Raw genomic sequence first — 16581 nt, forward strand, 5'->3', positions numbered from 1 at the left:
GTGATTGGGAGTCCCATAGGGTGGTGCACAATTAGCCCAGTGTTGTTAGGGTTGGCCGGGGTAGGCTGTCATTGTAAATAAGAATTTGTTCTTAACTTACTTGCCTGGTTAAATATATACATTTTTAAATATATCAGGGGTGTCAAGCTCAATTAGTGCAAGGGCCATAATGAAAAAAACACAACAAATTTGCAAGCCAGACATAGCCTATTCTGTTTGTTTTTACACAAAAAGGTACATACAACTGCAACCCAAACTGCCCATTGTTTTATTTGAAAAAATATTAACCTTTATAATATCCACCTAAAAGTACAGTGCATTCAGAAATTATTCAGACCTCATCCCTACTTCCACATTGTGTTACGTTACAGCCTTTTTCTGAAATTAATTCAATAAAAGAACGTCCTCGTCAATTTACACACAATACCCTATAACAACAAAGCAAAAACAGGTCTTTTTAATTTTTGGGGGCAAATGTAATAAAAAAAAAACAACATAAAGACCTTATTTACATACGTATTCAGACCTTTTGCTGTGAGACAAAATATTGAGCCAGGTGCATCCTGTTACCATTGATCATCCTTGAGATGATTCAACAACTTGGAGTCCACCTGTGCTAAATTCAGTTGATTGGACATCATTTGGAAAGGCACAAACCTGTCTATATAAGGTCCCACAGTTGATCACGCATGTCAGAGCAAAAACCAAGCCTTGAAGTTGAAGAAATTGTCCGTAGAGCTCCGAGAATAGATTGTGTCGAGGCACAGATCTGGGGAAGGGTACCACATTTACAGTGCCTTGCGAAAGTATTCGGCACCCTTGAACTTTGCGACCTTTTGCCACATTTCAGGCTTCAAACATAAAGATATAAAACTGTATTTTTTTGTGAAGAATCAACAAGTGGGACACAATCATGAAGTGGAACGACATTTATTGGATATTTCAAACTTTTTTAACAAATCAAAAACTGAAAAATTGGGCGTGCAAAATTATTCAGCCCCCTTAAGTTAATACTTTGTAGCGCCACCTGTTGCTGCGATTACAGCTGTAAGTCGCTTGGGGTATGTCTCTATCAGTTTTGCACATCGAGAGACTGAATTTTTTTCCCATTCCTCCTTGCAAAACAGCTCGAGCTCAGTGAGGTTGGATGGAGAGCATTTGTGAACAGCAGTTTTCAGTTCTTTCCACAGATTCTCGATTGGATTCAGGTCTGGACTTTGACTTGGCCATTCTAACACCTGGATATGTTTATTTTTGAACCATTCCATTGTAGATTTTGCTTTATGTTTTGGATCATTGTCTTGTTGGAAGACAAATCTCCGTCCCAGTCTCAGGTCTTTTGCAGACTCCATCAGGTTTTCTTCCAGAATGGTCCTGTATTTGGCTCCATCCATCTTCCCATAAATTTTAACCATCTTCCCTGTCCCTGCTGAAGAAAAGCAGGCCCAAACCATGATGCTGCCACCACCATGTTTGACAGTGGGGATGGTGTGTTCAGGGTGATGAGCTGTGTTGCTTTTACGCCAAACATAACGTTTTGCATTGTTGCCAAAAAGTTCAATTTTGGTTTCATCTGACCAGAGCACCTTCTTCCACATGTTTGGTGTGTCTCCCAGGTGGCTTGTGGCAAACGTTACACAACACTTTTTATGGATATCTTTAAGAAATGGCTTTCTTCTTGCCACTCTTCCATAAAGGCCAGATTTGTGCAATATACGACTGATTGTTGTCCTATGGACAGAGTCTCCCACCTCAGCTGTAGATCTCTGCAGTTCATCCAGAGTGATCATGGGCCTCTTGGCTGCATCTCTGATCAGTCTTCTCCTTGTATGAGCTGAAAGTTTAGAGGGACGGCCAGGTCTTGGTAGATTTGCAGTGGTCTGATACTCCTTCCATTTCAATATTATCGCTTGCACAGTGCTCCTTGGGATGTTTAAAGCTTGGGAAATCTTTTTGTATCCAAATCCGGCTTTAAACTTCTTCACAACAGTATCTCGGACCTGCCTGGTGTGTTCCTTGTTCTTCATGATGCTCTCTGCGCTTTTAACGGACCTCTGAGACTATCACAGTGCAGGTGCATTTATACGGAGACTTGATTACACACAGGTGGATTGTATTTATCATCATTAGTCATTTAGGTCAACATTGGATCATTCAGAGATCCTCACTGAACTTCTGGAGAGAGTTTGCTGCACTGAAAGTAAAGGGGCTGAATAATTTTGCACCCTAATTTTTCAGTTTTTGATTTGTTAAAAAAGTTTGAAATATCCAATAAATGTCGTTCCGCTTCATGATTGTGTCCCACTTGTTGTTGATTCTTCACAAAAAAATACAGTTTTATATCTTTATGTTTGAAGCCTGAAATGTGGCAAAATGTCGCAAAGTTCAAGGGGGCCGAATACTTTCGCAAGGCACTGTATTTTACAGCATGGAAGGTCCCCAAGAACAGTGGCCTCCATCATTCTGTTCTGGAAGTAGTTTGGAACCACAAAGACTCTTCCTCAGATCTGGCCAAACTGAGCAATCGGGGGGGGGGGGGGGGGGGGACTTGAACCTGATTGAACATCTCTGGAGAGACCTGAAAATAGCTGTGAATCGATGCTCCCCATCCAACCTGACAGAGCTTGAGAGGATGTGTAGAGAAGAATGGGAGAAATTCCCCAAATACAGGTGTGCCAAGCTTGTAGTGTCATACCCAAGAAGACACGAGGCTGTAATCACAGCCAAAAGGTGCTCCAACAAAGTACTGAATACTTATGTAAATTTTGAAATTTCAATTTGCAAAAATGTCTAAACCTGTTTTTGCTTTGTCATTATGGGGTATTGTGTGTAGATTGATGATGGTAAAAAAACAACTATGTGATCAATTTTAGAATAAAGCTGTAACGTTACAATATGTGGGAAAAGTAAAGGAGTCTGAAGACCCACCTTCCATTCATCAAGAACTGTATTTGGCCATATACCCTGGATGTGTCCCAAATGGCACCATATTTCCTATATAGTGTTCTTTTGACCATGGGCCCTGGTCAAAAGTAGTGAACTACACTGACCAAAAATATAAACGCAACATGTATAATGTTTCATGAGCTGAAATAAAAATCCCAGAAATCTTCCATACGCACAAAAAACATATTTCTCTCATGTTGTGCACAAATTAGTTTACATTCCTATTGAGCATTTCTCATTTGCCAAGATAATCCATCCACCATGATAGGTGTAGCATATCAAAAAGCTGATTTAAACAGCATGATCATTACACAGGTGCACCTTGTGCTGGGGACAATAAAAGGCCACTTTAAAATGTGCAGTTTTGTCACACAACACAATGCCACAGATTTGTCAAGTTTTGAGCGTGCAGTGTGCATGCAGACTACAGGATTGTCCAATAGAGCTGTTGCAAGATCATTTAACGTTAATTTCTCTACCATAAACTGCTTCCAACGTTGTTTTAGAGAATTTGGCAGTATGTCCAACCGGCCTCACAAATTGAGGATTATTTCTGTCGGCTGAACCTGGCTCCCCAGCGGGTAGGCCTATGGCCTCCCAGGCCCACCCATGGCTGCACCCCTGCCCAGTCATGTGAAATCCATAAATTAGGGCCAAATGAATTTATTTCAATTGACTGATTTCCTTATTTATTTATTATTTCACCTTTATTTAACCAGGTAGTGTCACACCCTGATCAGGTTCACCTGTCCTCGTTATTGTCTCCACCCCCTCCAGGTGTCGCTTGTTTTCCCCAGTGTATTTATCCCTGTGTTTCTTGTCTCTCTGTGCCAGTTCGTCTTGTTTGTTTCCAAGTCAACCAGTGGTTTTTCCCGTTATCTTGCTTTTTGTATTCTCCTTTTTCTAGTACTCCCCGTTTTGACTCTTGCCTGTTTCTGGACTTTGTACCCGCCTGCCTGACCATTCTGCCTGCCTTGACCACGAGCCTGTTTGCCACTCTGTACCTCCTGGACTCTTATCTGGTTTTGACCTTTTTGCTTGTCCACGACCATTCTCTTGCCTACCCCTTTGGATTAATAAACATTGTGAGACTCCAACCATCTGCCTCCTGTGTCTGCATTAGGTCTCGCCTAGGCCAGTTGAGAACAAGTTCTCATTTACAACTGAGACCTGGCCAAGATAAAGCAAAGCGTGTGACAAAAACAACAACACAGAGTTACACATAAACAAACATACAGTCAATAACACAATAGAAAATCTAGGTACAGTGTGTGCAAATGTAGAAGATTAGGGAGGTAAGGCAATAAATAGGCCATAGAGGCAAAATAATTACAATTTACCATTAACACTGCAGTGATAGATGTACAGATGATAATGTGCACGTAGAGATACTTGAGTGCAAAAAGATAAATAACAATATGGGATGAGGTAGTTGGGTGTGCTATTTACAGATTGGCTGTGTACAAGTACGGTGATTGGTAAGCTGCTCTTTCAGCTGATGCTTAAAGTTAGAGAGGGAGATATCAGTCTCCAGCTGGAACCTGCTGGAGCGCGTGCTACGGGTGGGTGTTGCTATGGTGACCAGTGAGCTGAGATAAGGCGGGACTTTACCTAGCACAGACTTATAGATGACCTGGAGCCAGTGGATTTGGCGACAAAAATAGCGATGGCCAGCCAACGAGAGCATACAGGTCGCAGTGGCCGCGGCTTGGCTGGGTCATTTTTCGGAGGACGCACGGCTCTTGACCGTCGCCTCTCCCGAGTCCATATGGGAGTTGCAGCAACGGGACAAGACTGTAACTACCAATTGGATACCACGAAATTGGGGAGAAAATAGGCCCGCAAGACATTTCTTTTTGTCTCGTGTGCCGGATTGAAGTGGCTTCTTGACACCATGCCTGCTTAACCCAAAAGCCATCCGCACCAATGTGACGGAGGAAACACCGTACACCTGCCGACCGTGTCTGCGTGCAATGCACCCGGCCCACCACAGGAGTTGCTAGAGCATGATGGGACAAGGAAATCTTGGCCTGCCAAAACCTCTGCTAACCCGGACGACACTGGACCAATGGTGCGCCGCCTCATGGGTCTCCCATGCACGGCCAATGTGACACAGCCTGGGATCAAACTCGGGTCTGTAGTGACCCCTCAAGCACTTCGATGCAGTGCCTTAGACCACTGTGCCACTCGGGAGGCCGCTGCAAATTGATTTTAACAAACAATTGGTCCCCCAAAAAATGTGTCCCTCCGTTGAATTTCAAAATCCCGATGTGGACCTCAAGACAAAACGTTTGCCCACCCATGCCCTGACCCTAATCCTAACCTAACCCCTCACCCTAACCACTAACCCCTTACCCTGGTAGTCTATTGGTTTGAGCGTTGGGCCTGTAACCGAAAGGTTGCTGGATCAAATACCTCAGCTGAAGGTAAAAATCTGTTCTGCCCCAGAGCAGAACAACAGTTCCCCCGTGCACCAATGACGTGGATGTTGATTATGACAGCCCCCTGCACCTCTCTGATTGAGGGGTTGGGATAAATGCAGAAGACACATTTCAGTTGAATGCAGTCAGTTGTTCAACTGACTAGGTATCCCCCTTTCCCTAATTGTAACCCTAACCACTAAGCTTAAAATAGCTTTTGTCCACACGGGGATGTGGCACATTTTCCTTGTTTTTTCTCCTAGTAGGGACTTTTAGGGATTCTAGGTCCCCACAAGGATAGAAGAACCAACCAACCCCCCCCCCCACACACACACATCACTCTGTCTGTCTTGCCCTGCTGGTGCGTTGCTTTGTTGTGCAGTGCACCCAGTCCTAGTGGAGTCCTGCCTTGGAGGAATGGCTGTGCGCTCTCTGGGGGACGTGGCCAGAGTGGACAAATCATGCTAATTGTCTGGGACAGAAACGGAGTGCTAAACCCAAGATGAAGGCAGAGAGAGAGGCTCTCTCAAAAGCCATAGCCGCTCCTCAACTTTTGCTACTCTGGTGTCTCCTTGTTTTGTCCCAGTCAGGTAAGGGAAACTTTCCCCTGTTTTTGGGAAACCCAAGGCAAGACAATGTGGGTGGGAGGTATTTAGAATGGAGTGGACAAGTAAACGGTTTCTGACAGAGATTTGTTTGTCTGATAGGTTGGACACATACATTTTGTGTTTTTCATATTCTACTTGCAAGAACATGTTCAATTATGCCTACTTTGTCCATGTCAAACAAGCAAATAAGCGTTTCCTTGTTATATATTAGCTTACACTGAGTGTACATAACATTCCTTTGGTTTCTTTTGGTCTCTACTGAGTTAGGTAAATCAGCTTTTTGTTTTTTTGCACTTTATCTGTAGAACAATCTTCAAAATGTTCTTAAATGTGATGTTTTGGTGCCTCTAGGTGAATTCAGAAAGCTGATTGAGGACCTTATTACTGATTGTGTTTTATTTAAATTTTTTATGAATGTGTTTAAAAAAAAAGATTATGAACGTGTTTTTCTTTCTGCTTGCATTTTGTATTTCTATTTTGATGTGTGTATTTTCTGTAATTTATTAAATGTAGGGTTCATCTGTAAAAGAGACCTCGGTCTCAGTATGACTCCCTGATAAAATAAAGATTAAACAAATAAAGAATAGGCACCCTTGCTTTTTCCATGACAGACTGACCAGGTGAAAGCTACAATCCCTTACCGATGTCGCTTGTGAAATCCACTTCACTGCTCTTTTCACCATCATTGTAAAATAGGAATTTGTTCTTAACTGACTTGCCTAGTTAATTAAAGGTTAAATAAAACATTTACAAAAACATATATAGATATATATATATATATCTTTATATATAAATTCCCCGACATAGACTGACCAATTGAATCCAGGTGAAAGCTATGATCCCTTACTGATGTCACCTGTTAAATCCACTTCAATCAGTGTAGATGAAGGGGAGGAGACAGGTTAAAGAAGGAATTTTAAGCCTTGAGACATGGATTGTGTATGTGTGCCATTCAGAATGGGCAAGGCAAAAGATTCAAGTGCTTTTGAATGGGGTATGCAGCACAGGATGCTGCTGAAGGGAGAATGGCATCAAATACCTGGAAACCATGTGTTTGAACAATGTTACATTTACACTCTTATCCAGAGCAAATTACAGGAGAGTGCATACATTTTCATATTTGTTTGTAGTGGTCCCCAATGAGAGTTGAACCCACAACCCTGGCATTGCAAGTGCCATACTCTACCAACTGAATCACACAGAACCATTCCCCTAATTCCACCCCAGTCGTTACCATGAGCCCGTTCTCCACAATTAAGGTGCCACTAATCTCCTGTGGTATGCATGTAGGTGCCAGGCACACAGGTTTGAGTGTGTCAAGAACTGCAAAGCTTCTGGGTTTTTCACGCTCAACAGTTTCCCCATGTGTATCAAGAATGGTCTACCACCCAAAGGACATCCAGCCAACTTGACACAAATGTGGGGAGCATTGGAGTCAACATGGGCCAACATCCATGTGGAACGCTTTTGACACCCTGTGGAGTCCATGCCCCCCTGAGGGCAAAATGGGGTGGAACACAATAATAGGAAGGTGTTCATAATGTGTGTACACTCTGTGTATTTTCATTCAATCTGAAAGCACAATGCCACACAGTACAGTAATTCTAAATTACTAGAAAACCATTTTGTAGTCAAGTTGATGACACTCAAAAAACAACACAATCTGTGGATTTAAAAATTGATGAAGATACAGTATATTATTTGTTAGAAAGCAGTCACATCAGGACCCAGAAAAAGTCCTGGAGTAAAATGTACTATCAATGGACATTCTCCACTGAGAAATACTTTTTTTTGTCCAGGATGGCTTAATCTGGGTTTGGGAAACCGGCCCACAAGATTCAGACTTTAACGAGTTTAAGTGTTTGTATTTGACCTCTCTAGAGCCCATGTGGGCACTACACTACTCAAATGTCTTCCGGTTGGTTTAGCAGGTTAGCCAAAGTCCTCCACCAGTATGAATGGTGATGTCATGGAGCCAAACTGCTCTGTGAGAATGGCAATCAGAGGATCCTCCAAGCAGAGAGGATCATGGTGAAAGGGCAGATGTTGGTTGGTGAAGGACCTGAGCTCAGGGTATTGAGGTACGACCTAGAAACATAAAGGGGAAGATATACGAAGAATCTAAACTTTTGTAAATATATCATTCTAACTTTACATGAGATATATAAAAAAGGTGTGAAGACACAAGCATGGGAAGAGGTGCGATTGTGTTGTCATCAGCAGAATCACTGGGGTCCTCTGTCTCCGGGCTCAGCCAATCGGGGACCTCGTGTTTGCTCTGAGGGCTCTTTTCATGGACTGCCAGGGAGGAAGTTGGTCCAAACAATCGCCACTTTTGTCAGCTCATCACAGCGGTCCCAGAGAACTGTGAGCCGTTACCACGGTGATGCAGTGCTGCCACGCAGGCTCGCTTCAGCACACTCTGCCCCAATGGAGGAGGGGGCCCAGTGCCCACAGTCGAGTCATCAGCAGCCTACCACCCACAACAACAGCCAGCAGAGCTAGATACAGCCATTTGGCTCTCACTTTATTAGCCCACTCTGAACACATACTGTAGGCTATTTCCCTCACAGAGATGAAACCTCTGGTCAATGAACTCAGAAAGTATTGCTGCAAAATCTGTTGGCCATAACTTAGACTGTTTGAAATATGTTGTTGAAACAGCTAAGGGGCTGAGAGGAGGAAGCTAAGCATATGCCCGGACAATGACCTGTTAACGATGATTGGAAAGAAGCATGCCACTCAATAAAAGACCGCCTAGTTACGGCTGGGATGGTGGTACTGGTGTGGAGATTGTGGACAGTCCAATATTCTTCAGAACACTAACATTCACAGAGTAATGGAATAGGAAAGGCAGTACATTTCCATTAAGAAGTGGGCCAAGTCTCCTTGGGTACACGATCTGGGTAAAGCTGGTTGTTGGATGGTTTGCTACTAGGCCTATTTGAAAGACACTTGTTACAATCTGAAGTGGCAATGCAGCTAGTGCCTACTGCGGTGTAATGTGTCAGTTAATCTGTCTCACATGCGTGTAAATTACATTTGTGTAATTTGACTCTAATCTGATAAGATAAAGAATACAAATATGCAAAATATAATATGTATGGTGGTGCTTACACATGTTCCAGGAGACTATAACCTGAATAAATTGACTAGATACAATAAGGTGGATCTTATACATCCAGTCTGTTCCATCTCCTCTATGACTAGGAAGTGTCGAGGGGGTCAACATCACCAGCCCTGGCTCCCTGATCCGGGGGACATTGGGCGGGGAGGCACTCCTCTCCGTCCGCTACAGCAGCTCCAGCCCCGACGCGCCTGTCATCAAGTGGCAGCTGAAGAGGGACGACAAGCCTGTCACTGTGGTCCAGTCCATTGGCACCGAGATCATTGGGAACCTGAGGCCAGAGTACCGGGACCGCATCCTGGTGTTTGAGAATGGCACCCTCCTGCTCCACAACCTCAAGCTCTCGGACGAGGGCACCTACGAAGTGGAGATTTCAATCACGGATGATACATTCACTGGAGAAGGGAGTATCGACCTAACTGTGGATGGTAGGTGGTTCATAGTGTAAGTAAGTAAGCCTTGGAAAAGTAAGCCTTGTCCATGCCAGAATGGACCATAGGGTAGTAGCCTATGTCCTTATTCTGTAGCGTGAGGCAGTTTGATATACAAGTACACCCACTGGACAGGATGCTAGTCTATTGCAGGACCTTATCCCTAATCCATCTCTTTAATGCGGAGTGTCAAGCAGAGGCATTGATTACCATTTTTGGAGTCTTTGGTATGACTACCAATTTCAGGGTGGATACTAAGGTCACTAAATTGGTTGGTGAATAGTCCTCTGTGACATGACTTGCATTAAAGAGGCACTGCTTGCAGGGACTTCTGGCATTGTCTGTGACAAAACCAAAAGCTTTTTGACATTTTTGTTTATATTTCTCATTCATAAGACTGGGCTGAATTGCATGAATTTGTATGAATGGGCTGAATTGTCAAGGAAAGTGCAAGGGACAGTAGCCAAAACAGTGTTGAACCTGTGAAGTCATTGTCACATGGGTCACCTGAGAAGGGTCACCTGAGAAGTTGTATATGTACATTAGCTGACTCGTGACACATTTTTTCACCATCATATCAGCATAACCTTTGACCCTGAACGAACAAGAGATCCTAATCTTTTCATTGGGGTATTTCAGAAACATGTGTGACTACTATGCTTCTTCTCCATAGAGCCCATATCCAGGCCTTATGTCCACATGGAGGCCTCCTCAGTGCTGGAGCTCAGCGAGCACTTTACCCTCAACTGCTCCCACGACAATGGAACCAATGCCAAGTACAGCTGGCAGAAAGGCGGTAAACCGCTGACCAATGAGACGCGCCTGCAGTTGTCACCTGACCAGAAGCTCTTGACAATTGTGCGGGTGCTGATGGTGGATGATGACATCTACGGCTGCATGGTGGAGAACCCTATTGGCAGCATGAAGAGCCTGCCCATTAAACTCACTATCTACAGTAGGCTTAACAGTGGAACTATAGGCTTGAACCAGTGGCAATTTAAAGCCACAATCTGCAATCTGGTTTTCTGTAAAATGGCAGCCCCACTACTTGCTTTGCTATAAAGTTGAGGGATGAGGATGGAGAAATGTAGCTAACTCCTGTAATACTCTCGCACTCTCTAACCCATGATATAGGCTTCTTTAGTAAGTACTCACTAAGTAAAATTGAAGTTATTTTCATAATTTCATCTCAGAGCGCTTTCTTAGGCGTACAAGTCAGTGGTTCAAGCCTAGGGCATGAAACAAATACTTCACTGAAAAGCAAGTCCTTGTACTTTAGGGAAGGGGTGAATAAAGGCAAATGCAAATCATGATAGCTTCTGTAAAATAAAATAAACCCAAAGCCCTCACTCTAGAGGGGGGAAAAACATCATTGTAATGTACCATTAGCAAACAGAATGCGTGGGAGGGAAGTCGATCACTGGCTATACATGCAGTACATGACTACATCACAGAGACATGAGTGTGTACGTGGGAGGACGGGGGAGAAAGTACATACTGTAATTCTGCTTGAACATACTGTTAAGTAGCTCTCCTGTGACATTTATTTTCCTGTGTGGTTACCACCCAAATAGTACCGTATTCCCTATATAGTGCATTACTGTTGACCAGAGCCCTATGGGCCCTGGTCAAATGTAGTGCACTGAATAGGGAAACAGGTGCCATTTGGGACACAACCTGTGACACTGCTATCTACCTGACCCTCTTGTGTTCCCCCCACAGGGAGGAGTTCCCTCTACATCATTCTCTCCACCGGGGGTATTTTTCTTCTCATCACCTTGGTTACAGTATGCGCCTGCTGGGGGCCTTCCAAGAAGTAAGAACTAGCTTATTGATGGTTGTCTCACTCGCTGCATGTTTCTGGATGCTTCTCTGTCTGTACATCAAATCAAAGTTTATTTGTCACGTGCGCCGACAGTGAAATGCTTACTTACAGGCTCTAACCAATAGTGCATAAAAGGTATTAGGTGAACAATAGGTAGGTAAAGAAATAAAACAACAGTAAAAAGACAGGCTATATATAGTAGCGAGGCTATAAAAGTAGTGAGGCTAAATACAGACACCGGTTAGTCAGGCTGATTGAGGTAGCATGTACATATGGTTAAAGTGACTATTCATTTATGATGAGCAGAGAGTAGCAGTAGCGTAAAAGAGGGTTTGTGGGTGGTGGGTGGGACACAATGCAAATAGTCTGGGTAGCCATTTGATTACCTGTTCAGGAGTCTTATGGCTTGGGGAAAAAAACTGTTGAGAAGCCTTTTTGTCCTAGACTTGGCACTCTGGTACCGCTTGCCATGCGGTAGTAGAGAGAACAGTCTATGACTGAGGTGGCTGGGGTCTTTGACACCGCCTGGTGTAGAGGTCCTGGATGGCAGGCAGCTTAGCCCCAGTTATGTACTGGGCCGTATGCACTACCCTCTGCAGTGCCTTGCAGTCAGAGGCTGAGCAATTGCCGTACCAGGCAGTGATGCAACCAGTATGCTCTCGATGTTGCAGCTGTAGAACCTTTTGAGGATCTCGGGACCCATGCCAAATCTTGTAAGTTTCCTGAGGGGGAATAGCCTTTGTCGTGCCTTCTTCACAACTGTCTTGGTGTGTTTGACAATTCTAGTTTGTTGTTGATGTGGACACCAAGGAACTTGAGGCTCTCAACTTGCTCCACTACAGCCCAGTCGATGAGAATGGGGGCATGCTCGGTCCTCCTTTTCCTGTAGTTCACAATCATCTCCTTAGTCTTGGTTATGTTGAGGGATAGGTTGTTATTCTGGCACCACCCGGCCCGGTCTCTGACCTCCTCCCTATAGGCTGTCTCGTCATTGTCGGTGATCAGGCCTACCACTGTTGTGTCGTCTGCAAACTTACTGATGGTGTTGGAGTCGTGCCTGGCCATGCAGTCATAGGTGAACAGGGAGTACAGGAGGGGACTGAGCACGCACCCCTGGGGAGCTCCAGTGTTGAGGATCAGCGTGGCAGATGTGTTGCTACCTACCCTCACCACCTGGGGGTTGCCCGTCAGGAAGTCCAGGATCCAGTTGTGAAGAGGGAGGTGTTTAGTCCCAGGATCCTTAGCTTAGTGATGAGCTTTGATGGTACTATGGTGTTGAACGCTGTGCTGTGGTCAATGAATAGCATTCTCACGGTCCTATGGTCAGGGGAAAACAGTGAGAAGAGTGGTAAAAAGGCAGAAGCATATTGACAGTCAATTTCTTTAAGGCCCACAAGCCTCAAGAGACCTATTTGAAGGTACCAGTTTAAAAAAACGTATGGAAGTATGTATGGAGATAGTTTAGTGCCTAAAATAAAGGAATAAATACATGTTAAAAAAAATCCTCATCTTTCTTATATCTCTCAGGTATAGGACAGACACTACAAAACAAAGTTCCTTTAGATATTTTTTTTTTGGGGGGGGGGCTGTTGTTCCATGTACTGAATCTGTTGTTCAATGTGTTTCTATTGGCTAATAGCAGTAATGCCTAATAAAATGTTTATCTAATAATTTTTGTATATATTTTTTTTGATACATCAAGGGCTCTTAAAATAAAAAAAATAAAATAGCTAAATTATCCTTGGTATGAACATCTTAAAACAATTCCATATGTTAGCTTAGACCCCCCACCCCCTATCCCCTGGCAAAGACAGGGCTTAGACTCTAGAGGGTTTAACAGTTGTATACTGTATCATTTTAGCACACAGTTTAATCTCACATACATTGTGCGTTTATTATGCAGAGAACGTCAGAAACGGCAAATGAAGCCCAGAGGTTTGGCAGGCCTGCCAAGGCATTTATTAGAACACCCTGATTATACCCAAATCAATCATGCAGGTAAGAAAACTAATAATAACTTTTATTTATATTTCCAATTTATTCATAATAATACATTAAAAAATGTGTACTGCACCAAAGGTGTTCATCCAATGTCTTTTTCATCCTGTTCAGTTCGAGTTTTACCAAAAATTATGACTGAACATGAACGCAAGAATCCAGTGGCACTCTACATCCTCAAAAAGGTAACTCTCGAAATAACAAAAAACATGTAAATCTGTCACCATCACTATCTGACTCAAAACATAACTAAATAAACCCTTGTCTGAATAAATGTTCATTTATTAAATCGATAAAATGGACAGAGATACTGTGGGGGTTTGTACATTTTTATTTCTCAACCCTCTTTTCAGCTGGTAGGATGACCACAATATCTCAATATCTCAACAGCCACTACACCTGTTTAGAGAGCATTGTGTGTGTGTATTGACTTGGTTCCCCTCTTTGTAGGATTCCCCTCAGGAAGACCATGACTCCCCCGGCAACAGAGGCCTGGTCCTCCCCTCTGTACCACCTAGAAGCCCTCCCAGCTACAGCAGCTCCCTGCCCCCCTCCTCACACTCCCCTGACCCCCCTGCCCGTTCTTCTCGCAGGTACCCTCGCACCCCAGTCAGCTCCCCCCCTTCACATCACAACAACAAGTTGCAGAGCAAAACCTCCACCCCCTCCCCGCCCCGCACTAGAAGCTCCAGGCGCATGTTCCGCAACCCAGGGGGCATACTAACTGCCCCTCAGTTGGAAGAGCCCACCCCCATACTGGAGATCAATGGCACCACTCAGCCCTGATTGTCTATATGCAAGTCCTGGAGAGATTCAGTGTGTGCAGGCTTTTGTTTCAGCCCAGCACTAACACATCTGGCCTAAATTTAAGACCATGATTAATTTTAACATAGGCACCAAAGGGAACAAACTGGACATTCATTTTATTTTTTCTTTGCAAAAGGATTTAAAACAGTTTATTTTCAGTGCCCTAATGAATATGACCCTGGTGTGTTGAAGCTGGGCCAGGAAAAAAAGCTTCCACACACCATTGCCCCTGTGGTCCATGCCTTGGAGCTGCAGAGAGATGTGTATATTTCTGTATGTTCACATGGTGACTGTATGCATGTAAATATGTTTTTATGACGTAATAGTGCAGTAATGTTTGTCTCAGAACCCAACACAGCACTTTAATATTCTCCTCAATGGATTTGTAAATACACTGTCATCCTCCACAACTGTATGGGTCAGTTTAGTTTCTTTTAGTGCATTACCAATTTATTTTAGTACATTTTGTATGGTGTGGATGTTTGTAATTGAACTACTAATCGTCTGTGTTCTTGGTATCATAGTTGAATAATCATTCAATATTTGTTTTCCTTTGTCTAGATTCATAGAATTTGTTAAGAAAAACAAAGGATGCACTGTACACATCAGTAGAGATGTTCAATAAAGGTATGAGGAATACATTTGTCGTCATTTCTAAATTTGTTTCACTTAAAGTTAAACTTTAGGGAAAGTTTGAATGTTTCAGACACTTTGTCCTTAATATTGTTGGTTTGTATTTTTTTTGTTGACATTTATTCATGCAGCTTACATAGGGTTTCTTCAGACAGTCATCGTGGTCGACATCAATGCAATCTCTTCATCTCTGTTCACAGGGAATGTTTGTGCCCTGCAATAAAACAGAGGGGACATCATTTCAACACAGTACAGTACAAGCTTTATGTAACTTGTTCCTTTTTGTCTAATGCTCATCATTCTGTTCTTGAACACACAGAGAGAATGTGTTTGCTGATTCACAGTTTCACCAAGAGGACAAAAGCATGCCTGTTCAGTGACGACTGTGGCTTTGTGTTTGAGGCGTGGAGAAGAAAGCAATTCATCTGCCTATCCCAACATAAACATGAATGAATACATTGGAGAGTGGAGACAATACACAATTTCTCCACAGAACAGAGATGCCTGGATAACAATTAGGTGTTGTTACCATGTTTTCTCACTAGAAAACTGTCACTCGCTCTAACTTGGACTTTTCAGTGGGCCTAAATCAAACAGCCTATTTCCATAGATGTAAATGAGCAATTTATCTGCAAAAGTATTTCAAGCAGGTCTAACTTGATTCAGCTACTGGAGAAGAGCAAAATGCATGTGTAGCCAACCAGTGTAGAGAGAGTGACATCAGCCCTATGGTCATGACCCGTACTGCAAAAAACGTGACAAATAAAGAACCCCAGACACTCTGTGACCTTGGAGATCTATTATTGGAGCTCGAAGCTGCAAAGCAAGATGGCTACCTACCTGGCCTATCATACCTGGAGACATCCAGAGGGGTGAGCCCTATCGTAGAGAAGCTCCCATATGGCCTGCAGGAAACGTGGACATCATATGGGTCAAACGTCAGGCTATAAAAACAATGTCACCTTCCATTCTGGATGTTCGCCAACTTCATCCGTAGAGAAGCCAAAGTCAGGGCAGACCCCAGCTTCAACCTCTTCTCCTCCCATTCGGCACCTGTCAGAAGAGACGAGCAAGACAGACATGGGAAGACAATATCTGTCCACAAAATACAAGTATCTTCAAAAGAGAACACGGGGGATCAGAAGAAACCAGACGTTAAATCTGCAAAGTAGATTACGTAGGTCACCAAGCCTCATCCGTTAAAGAAGTGTGGAGGTTTCAGAGAGAAGTCCCTGGAAGACCGCAAACAGTACCTCAAAGAGAACTGTGTGTTTTCAGTGCTGCTCTTCCACAAATCATCTCGCCAAGAACTGTAAGGTAACGGTGAAATGCAACGAATGTGAAAGCGGCCGGCACCTCTCAGCACTCCATCCTGGTCCAGCTCCATGGAAGTTAAGCTCATCCCCTTCCTCTTTAGAGCATAGCAGGGAGGAAGAGGAACCAGCCAATCAGGAGGTCACATCTGAGTGCACCGCGGTATGTGGAAAAGGAATAAGCGTGAGAGCATGCTCCAAGATATGCTTCATAAATGTGTTCCAGAAGGATGCCGTGAATAATCAAAAAGGATGTGCGCTATACTGGATGAACAAAGCAAGATCAGAGTTCAACAGCTTCAAGGTCAAAAGGTAGTTCATCACCATACACACTCAAGATGCGTGGTACTAACAGAGACAGCTGGAAGGACGGCCCGTGGTTACGTTGTGGAGTCATTCGACGAGAAGATGAGTCTCCGCCTTCCCACGCTCATCGAATGTAACCAAGTCCCTAACAACCACTCAGCTCGCCA

General features: G+C 43.6%; 1 protein-coding gene across 2 annotated transcripts; it reads left to right on the forward strand.

Moving 5' to 3' along the window:
• Positions 1-5500: 5500 nt before the first annotated feature.
• On the forward strand, positions 5501-14799 carry LOC110537689 (hepatic and glial cell adhesion molecule). 2 transcript variants are annotated; one of them, XM_021623922.3, is made up of 7 exons: positions 5501-5956; positions 9185-9529; positions 10206-10487; positions 11255-11348; positions 13261-13355; positions 13470-13540; positions 13806-14799. In XM_021623922.3, exons 1-7 carry the CDS (start codon positions 5869-5871, stop codon positions 14139-14141), a joined length of 1311 nt encoding a protein of 436 aa, XP_021479597.2. In that variant the 5' UTR covers positions 5501-5868; the 3' UTR covers positions 14142-14799. The 2 variants fall into 2 exon arrangements, with proteins under 2 accessions (XP_021479597.2, XP_090047610.1); XM_090191484.1 differs by having other exon boundaries at positions 5756-5956; positions 9185-9545.
• Positions 14800-16581: the final 1782 nt, after the last annotated feature.

This window comes from Oncorhynchus mykiss, chromosome 12, assembly GCF_057628025.1.
Source record: "Oncorhynchus mykiss isolate SJ-2025 chromosome 12, ASM5762802v1, whole genome shotgun sequence".
Taxonomy (NCBI): domain Eukaryota; kingdom Metazoa; phylum Chordata; class Actinopteri; order Salmoniformes; family Salmonidae; genus Oncorhynchus; species Oncorhynchus mykiss.

Coding starts and splice junctions, on each gene's coding strand:
- LOC110537689 (XM_021623922.3), top strand. CDS start 5,869: ATGAAGGCAGAGAGAGAGGCTCTCTCAAAAGCCATAGCCGCTCCTCAA. Junction 5,957..9,184: donor CCTTGTTTTGTCCCAGTCAG/GTAAGGGAAACT, acceptor CTCTATGACTAG/GAAGTGTCGAGGGGGTCAAC. Junction 10,488..11,254: donor CATTAAACTCACTATCTACA/GTAGGCTTAACA, acceptor TTCCCCCCACAG/GGAGGAGTTCCCTCTACATC.